At 36.5% G+C, this 8,775-nt stretch overlaps 1 protein-coding gene across 1 annotated transcript; it reads left to right on the top strand.

Moving 5' to 3' along the window:
- The first annotated feature begins 1,944 nt into the window (after positions 1-1,944).
- LOC140167959 (monocarboxylate transporter 12-B-like) lies at positions 1,945-7,884 on the top strand. The gene is made up of 4 exons (XM_072191245.1): positions 1,945-2,334; positions 3,323-3,466; positions 4,656-5,657; positions 7,010-7,884. The coding sequence occupies exons 1-4, from the start codon at positions 2,121-2,123 to the stop codon at positions 7,180-7,182; spliced, it is 1,533 nt and encodes a 510-aa protein (XP_072047346.1). The 5' UTR covers positions 1,945-2,120; the 3' UTR covers positions 7,183-7,884.
- Positions 7,885-8,775: the final 891 nt, after the last annotated feature.

Below are 8,775 nucleotides of genomic sequence, written 5' to 3'. Positions count from 1 at the left end.
TTACTTTGCTATGTTACTTGTGGCAGAAGGGGCATTTGAAGGTTTTTCATCTCAGACCGGAAGTGACCCTTATTGACATTTGACCCCAAATAAAAAAAAATACCACATATAAATTGGGTAACCACAATTCATGTGTAAACATATCGTTACTGTCCTATGTTTTTCTTGGCTGATAAAAATTTTTGAAGGTTTTTCGTTTTATACCGGAAATGACCCCTTAATGACCTGTGACCCCAAATCTGTGAGGACCTTATAGACACTGGGTAATAACAATGCATGTGTGCAAGTTGCGTCACTGTCATGCGTAATCTGTGGGAGAAGAAGCATTTTGAGTTGAAATCACGTTTTTGACCCCTATGACCCCTGCGTGACCTTTGACCCCACGAGTTTTATGTGACATGTAGGGGTATGGTCAATAATGGTTGTGACAAAGTTAGGTCAAAATCGGTGTAAGCATGTGAGTGCTAGAGCAAAAAGAAGAAAGAAGAAAGAACCTGTAAGAAAAAGGACACAGCCGTGACTAATGTGCTAGTGCTACGTCCGAGGGTCAAAAATCACTTTGTCCACACGTATTTTATTGGAATGTGTCCGATTGCTAACAGGTTAATAGGCATACATGTACATATAATTTTGCTGCACGGGGAGGGCATGTATAGGAAGGAGATAAACAGTAACAAAGAAACTTAAAAGAAATTGATGTTTATTAGCTGATGACTATTGCCATGCAGAACAAGATTTAGACAAAAATGAGGTCTGAGGTTACAGTTGCTTTGCGCATATTTGAAGAAAATTGTGTTTATATCTTTGCAGCATGAAAGCTGCATAACATGACTTTGATTTAAAAGTAGTGTCATGTTTTATTTTATATATTTTTGTATAATCTTTTCACCAAACACTCTTAAGAAGATGATCTTTACGAATATGTAAAAACAATTTGAAACAGACCTTTTGATTATGAGATATAAACCTTTTTTATTTGGGTAAAGTTGTTTTTGGACCACCCTATATAACATTCATTAACAATAAAAAAAGCACCGTATCAGAGAAGTCCAGAAGCGCCGACTGCCGGTAAAAAACGCGATCAGGCACTACCGGCTACTTTCTTGCCAACTGAAAAAATAGTTCAGTAAATTGATTAACATCGTTGTATATTGTCATTTTAATAATATTTAAATCATTTATTCTGGTTTCAAATCAGAATCATTCATAATTATTGGAGATATTGATATATATTAAAGGTTTAGTGTAAGTGAACAATTTATATAATATTTAAATAAAATACCTTAAAAAGTAATTTTTGGATACTGGCAACACTTTATCAAAATTAATTGAGTTCGTTTAATTTTTAATATCTCGATCAAAAATTTTAAAATGTGAGAAAACATGATGCATAAACGGAAACAAATATGTTTAGTATTACTTAAATACAAGGAAAAAACACTCCATGTTTTGAGCCATTGTCAACAAATGTGATATTTTCTAGCAACACTCCGCTTTATGATATAATACCCCAAGTCATTTTTATTCATTATGAATGTGCATGGTCTGCTATGTTAACAGCCAAAATTACAATAGTGTTTTTGCACCTCAAACATAGCTCAAAATTGTCACTTTTCAAGATGGTAAAACTTTGAGTGTTGTCAAGGCAAAAAGATACAAACGAAAACCACATGAATAATTTTTATTTTTTATTGGAAAGTAGAAAGATTGTCCTCTTTTCGTATAAATTTAAAGATTTATTTAAAAAATACATAACAGGCTTTTACCATGGCAACGGGTAACATATGAGTGAGCAAAATGGATTTTAACAACCAAGGCCCTTTCGACTTACACAATAAAAGTTTTTTGACCTTTGCCAACTTTGTATAGTATTTAGCTGGAGGTACTCTTTAAAAATCCAACAAAAAAGCAATGGTTTTTGTTCATGGCGCGGGTCACGGCGTAGATTGAATGAGTTTAGTATATTTGATAAGTTGATTGTATATTAAGACCGTACCACTTAGGGGTATAGCACGCACATCGGCACAACCTATACATAACCAGCAAGTTAAACATGGTTACGGCCACGAAATTTTAAACCAGATTTGGTTGACACATCAAGCATACAACCCAGCCCTGACATGGAGGCACCAGACCACGATATAAGCGAGCCACCCGGCGAGGGAGGGTGGGGATACGTCATTTTGGCGGGTGTTTTTGTGACGATGTTTTCAATATTGGGTTGGTTCCAATCTCAAACTTTCTTATTCGTCGAATGGCAGCGAGAATTCAGTTCCACATCGGTTGAAGCAAGTGTACTGGTATCGACTGGCATTGTCATATTTGGTATATTCAGTAAGATGATTTTATTGATTTTGTATAACAAGTAATCATAAGCAATCAACGACCTAATTAATCAACCAATCAATTATTGATTGATTTTGTTATTCAACTATTTTCGAGATTGTTTTAAATTTCTTATTTGTCTCATTAACTCGATGATTCACTCATTAAAAGTACGTGAGTGAGGTGACCGGGCCATATTTTTCAATTTGAGCCATTTAAATAAAAAAAATGCACGAGTCAAGGAAGCCAATAACTACATATATTTCCAAAGATCTTGTGGCTCTTGACTTAGAGCTAATGATATAGCAAACGAGTTTTATAGCAAAAGTTTTTTGCGTTTTTCTCCTCCCAAGAAAAATATGTATACAGGCCGTATCAAAATGATTGGTACCCATCAGTTTTCATGTTTATTGACAAACCTGCTGCTTCCAAATGCAGCGTTGGATCACAGAAGAATGGCCTCAATTTGTAGTTCATAATCGTTTACATTCTTTGTCTACAAATTAGGTGCATCCTATGTTGCATTGTGATGTGGCAGCCCTGTCCATAATCACTGAAAACTGACGGGTACCAATCATTTTGATACACCCTGTATGGTACAGAAATGGCACACCTTATATCACGCCGTATAGGATCTCCTTTACCCATACTATTCCTCTTGTGTATGTCAGCTTTATTTGTCTCAATAATAGTTGACGCGTGAGTCACGTGACTACCGCTGTAGCCAATCGATACTCTTGAATGATGTGGTCATGTTCGTTCACCTAGTGTTGTCTAATGGGCTATTCCAGTTAAAATCCATACACCCCGTGGAAGGCATAGCCTTAATCTTCCACACAGCGAGTGTGAATTTCAAAGGGGGTTACCTAAGTGGGTGACTTGTAATCTACACATCTTTTGTGGTAGATTAAGGTCATGTTTTCCATAGGGGGTGTATGGATTTCAACTAGAATAGCCCATTGCTTCTTTCAACATTAAAAAATTGGTTTTCTTTCAGGTCCTCTTGCCAGTGTCCTAGCTGCAAGGATAGGTACCCGTCTGACAGTAATGACTGGTGGCATGTTTGTGACTATAGGAATGTTTGCCACCATGTTTATGGAATCAATCCTGGGAATTATTTTAACATGGGGAGTTATAACAGGTTTGTATTCAGTATATTACATCGTGCTAAAGTACTCTCTAAATGTAAAAGAGTGAAATCAATTTCCACTCTTTCAAGGAGTTGAACCCGCTAAAATCATGCTAATTGAATGAAAACCCGTTTTTGAGTGGAAAATATTCATCAGAAAGTACATTTTCTTCACAACATTTACTCTTTTGAGAGTATACAGACTACTTTTTAAAATCCTTTTAGAGTGAATGTTTTCCACTCAAAAAGGGATTGTTCTCCATTTCACTCTCTTACTCTTTTTTCCACTCTTCCCACTCAGTGTAGAATTAGTAGTTAGCTCGTCACGGAAGTAATTTCATATTACATGTATTAGGTCCCGGGAGGGGTCTTACTCCTTGGTTTAGATATGGGATATGTATCTCAGATTTGGAAACTATTCCCCAACAATATACCAAACTGGACGCAAAAGAGACCCACAGATATACTAATTTGCGATTCTGTTCAAAATTGTGGTAAATTTGGAAAAATATCAGGTGTTTGGGTACAAAAAACACCACATCTCTAACCCAAAGTTATACTAGCACAAAAAAGGTGAAAATGCTGTCCCAATCTGCTGCACATCCCCTATCTACCTGAGTAAGCTTACAGCGTTTCAGCGAATAAGGGGGATAACTGATTCAACCATACTCTGTTTCTGCATGACACCTGTTACCAACTGTCAACATTTGATCACAACCAATAGCCGAATGTCACTTTCTGGAAAGCTGGAACACGGTGATCAGATATGACTGACTCCACATCTGGGTCACATATTGCCCTTCACTTCATAATTAACTGGTATTTCACGACATATAGATAGCCAATTTAGATTGCAAATATACATCTTAAGTACAGGTCCGCACCCTTTATGGCTTGAATGGCATGATCGGGAAAACCTGTAAGGTTTGTCAATTGCAAATACAAATAGCATGCTTTTGTTCACGTATTATAAAAGCAAAAAAAAAAAAAAAAAGACCAGAAGGTCGTAAAGAGTAAATAACAGAGATGACAAATAAGGTGATGAGGGGTAGGAAAAAATAACAGAGATGACAAAAAAGGTAATGAGGTGTAGAAAAAAAAACACGAAACCGTCGAGAAAAAATTTAAAGGGTTTTTGTGGTATGTCAATTTTTACCTACTGTTTTATCTATTCAATATAATTGTCTTTCTTATATGACAGGTTTTGGTTTCGCTCTTGTCTTCAGTACCTCACTATCAATGATTCGTGAATACTTTGACGAACACTTCACGGCAGCCAATAGTGTCGCTTACACTGGAGCCGCAATCGGTCAAATCTTTGTCCCTTTACTTACCGATGCCCTTGTCGATGCGTACGGTTGGCGAGGAGCACTGTTGCTGCTTTCTGGCATAATGAGCCATTTAATAGCGGCGGGTGCTGTTTTAAGGCCTAGACTAAAACAAACTCTTGTTATGCAGGAAATGAAAGTGACAAAAGGTGACAATGTTTATGAAAACCAAGCCTATGAAGGAGATACTGGATGGGCATCTGCTAAGGATTCAAACTCACAAGATGATTATTCAATGCAACAGAGCACACATGTCATCGCAGAGAATACCAATGATGGTAAAGATATGTTTGGATCACCTTTAAGAAGATCAAAGCCTCCGTGTAATAATTCTTCTGCGGTATCATCAATTAGCAAATCAGATACACCAACAACCAGTCGTAAATCTGACTCTAAAGGAACAGCTATATTGATAATCAAATCACTCATACGTAATATTGCTTTTGACATTATGATGGTGGTATTCTTTATCTTGGGATTTGTATTCTTCATCCCAATAGCTCACACACTTCCAATAGCACTGGAAGCTGGTATCAGCGAATCCAAAGCAGCACTGTTACCAACCATTTTTGGCGTCGGAAGTTTTTTCGGAAGATTGTTCCCAGGTTTCATAGCCGATTATTTTCAAATTCCAATAGATATTATAAATATAGGCGCCTTTGTGACGTGCACGGTTGCAAATGCGATTATTCCATTTTGTAATACTTTTTGGCATTTTGTAATGTATCACTTCATTTACGGTGGTGCTACAGGAGCCTTTATAGTTTTCTCATTTACCACTGTGCAACTGATTCAAACAGAGCATCGTGCTTTTGGTGTGGGTATCGCAACTTTCTTCTTTGGAGTCGGGGACGCATCAGGTTCTATATGCGCAGGTTGGTAAAAAAATAAATAAATAAACCAAAGAAGAAGGAGAAGAAGAAATCAAAGATGACAGAGAATGTTATTTTTTATGTACCCGTGATAGGTTTGCTCCCCTTGATTAAAATGTCTTAAAGTTAGTTTACCCGGGTAGCTTAAATGTCGAGGGCTTAGTGCGACACTGGATGCTTATCTCCATATAGGCCAGAAGACTAAATAACCGCATGAGGCATTGTTATACATTTTGGTACCATTTTTGAGGTTGTATTGCCCTGAGTCCTTGATGTAGCTATGGTGGTACATGTGTGGGGAAATCTTGGTACAGCCCTGCATCCGCTTCGCTGCAAGAATCATGGATGCTCCTTTTGTGATTTTCCTTATGTGCTCGGATAGAGACGTTTCCACGTATTTTTTGTGGGACCAGTATGACCAGAGAGTGCATCAGACATATGGGATTGCATTTTGAATACGAGGAATGTCCTTCTGATATGAAATAATTTTCAATATTTGAAATTCGAGATATAATACACATTTTATGGCAAATGATTAAAAATGGATATTTTTGAAATTTAACAGTCCAGAGGACTAAGTAAATTGTATAAATCTAATGATATGTACTTAAGTTAAAGTGTGTATAGTTGGGATGAAAAACCGTCCATCATATGAAAATTTTGACCTTTCGCATTGAAGATATGTAGAAAAATTTTTTTTTGTGAAAAATACTGCAAACGTTGCTATCCCATTCCTTAAGACTCCTAAATTACCAGCCGCCTTCCGTTACACCCCCAGGATACTTTAAAACTTATAATTAATGCCCTGCGGGGCTTTAACATATTGGAACTCCATTAGTTGCAAGTCTTTACTCATAATGGAAGTCAGCGGCCTCAGCCTTGCCGGGCTTGCGGCCTCTATGTTAGGGTGGAGCGAGGCTTTAGAGAGGCGGTAGCTGGGCTGTATGGAGTTATTCCGAGCTGTTTACACATAAGTACCACCATATGAAGTGTCAAAAGTTCTTATAGACTTGTTTGGTCACAGTACTACTTATATTTATAGGTCTACTCTATACAAAAGTAGGACTGTATGTAAATCCAAATTTTAAACAATTTGGAATGTTTTTCTTGGAAAAAAACCCGTCGACTGCTTAATTAATTAAAAGCATTTCCAAAAACAAAAGCATGTTGTATAGTAATGCAATAGATGTAAAATTGATGTAATAGATGTAGAAACAGAATTTCCTGCGTATTCTATATATATATATTGCTAACCATTTTGACTTACTTTTGTTTCTTATAGGTTGGTTGGGGCATAGGGCGTCATAAAATAATATATATATTTTGCTAACCATTTTTACTTTTGTTTCTTATAGGTTGGTTGGTTGATATATTTGGTGGCTATGACACAACAATGTGGTTCACTTCAGGTTTGGCAGCTATTTGTGCAATATTACTGGTATTTGTGGCCATATTGAGGAGGAAAGAATACGGACATGAACATCAACATACAGCCTGTCCCAATAACACTGATGCAGCCAAAACTTGAAGTTTTGATTTAATGCAATTATATACAATTTACAATGCTAGCAGCGGTGCCAGCGGTTTCGTAATTGACCACTTCGTTGCCGTTGGCGGCGTTTGGCTCTGCTAACTCCAATTAGGCCGAGCCAAAAAACTGAAAGCGAGGCAAAGGATGTTGTATGTTTTTGCAATAAACAAAAAGAAATATTATTCATGTTCATTGACATGTCACAAAATCGCCTGGTAAATAATTACATTATACAGCATGGAGACTAAAATCAATACCCGTGATCGATACACGTGTATGAGCTATGCACGATTTGATATTCAGACGATATATCTTTGGATGTCGGGGTAGAAAATGATGAATATCTCCGTAATTTTGCTTTCTAAAGAAGCCGATTTTAAGGCTTGCACTTGAATATATGTGTTGAAAGAATATGATAGTCGTTAACGAGCGTATTGACAAACAACCGTGCGTTTTGAACTCAAAGAATCACAAATATTAAGAAGTAAATAGACTTAGTCGGACGTCCCTCGGCCCATTAAACAGGTCGGAACAAAATGCGTGGCTATTGAAGAACAAGTGGATTCGATCTACCATCATTGTGATTTCTGCCATGAAGATATCGGGGTGATGACATTGTGTGACATTGAACGATATGTGCAATAAACAAAAAGATAATTATTTCTGAATTGTATCATTGCATTTTTCATATGCAATTGAATAAAATAATTATATATATTTTTTAAACTGGTGATGTTATGTGTTAAAGTGCAATATAATTAAGTAAATGTGAAAGTGATGATGACTAACAAGTAAAAAAAAAAAAAAAAAGGGGGGGGGGGGTACGTTTCCTCTATTTGTTTTCAAGGAGGCAAAATCTCCCCTGAAAATCATGATAGAAGAGAAAAATGAAGCAATAATATCATTGCCCTGTGCATCTTCCTTTTTAGCAAATTGTGCGCGCTTCGGCACATCAAATAGCAAAACACATCTTCATTTGGGGCCAAAATAGTCTAAAATTGAAATTCCTTGGATGCACTCCTGACCTGTGTATGTGTTCAATAATAGATTGATAGCACAATAGGCTATTGTATACTTATAGTTATACCCAGAGAAGATGAGAAAAGAGGAGATCGCTCGAACATATAATCCGATTACTCACAGTTAACCTCCATTCACTTTTCTTTGTTTTGGGTACTTAAAATACCACTTGAAACTTCCTTTGTGGTAATCTGTTCATCCGACACACGCTCGACTGATTCGGTAGTTCTCTTAGTGGAGAAAATATTCCACACACGGAAGTACATCGTTAAATTCCCAATTTCGCAGTCAAATCATGCTTTTTTTCTTTAAAGAAAAATAATGCTAACCAGGGTGACCATGATTTTTAAACGAGTGAAAAAGCATCATATATATCGCAACTCCCATTAAAAAAATCAAAAGTTTTGTTAAGTTATGGAAAGTCAAGCATAATTAATTTTCCAGTAAAATTAATATAAGGTCAAAGGAAAAGAAATTTAAATGATAAGCATTTGAATATTTGCGGCAGTTTACGGAAACTTAAAACTAGTGTAATCAGTAATTCAAACTCGTGTCAGTTTCTCCATATAC

The sequence above is a fragment of the Amphiura filiformis genome, chromosome 13 (assembly GCF_039555335.1).
Source record: "Amphiura filiformis chromosome 13, Afil_fr2py, whole genome shotgun sequence".
In the NCBI taxonomy this organism is placed as follows: domain Eukaryota; kingdom Metazoa; phylum Echinodermata; class Ophiuroidea; order Amphilepidida; family Amphiuridae; genus Amphiura; species Amphiura filiformis.
Note: the sequence above shows the minus strand (reverse complement) of the source record. Positions and strands in the feature narration are given on the sequence as shown.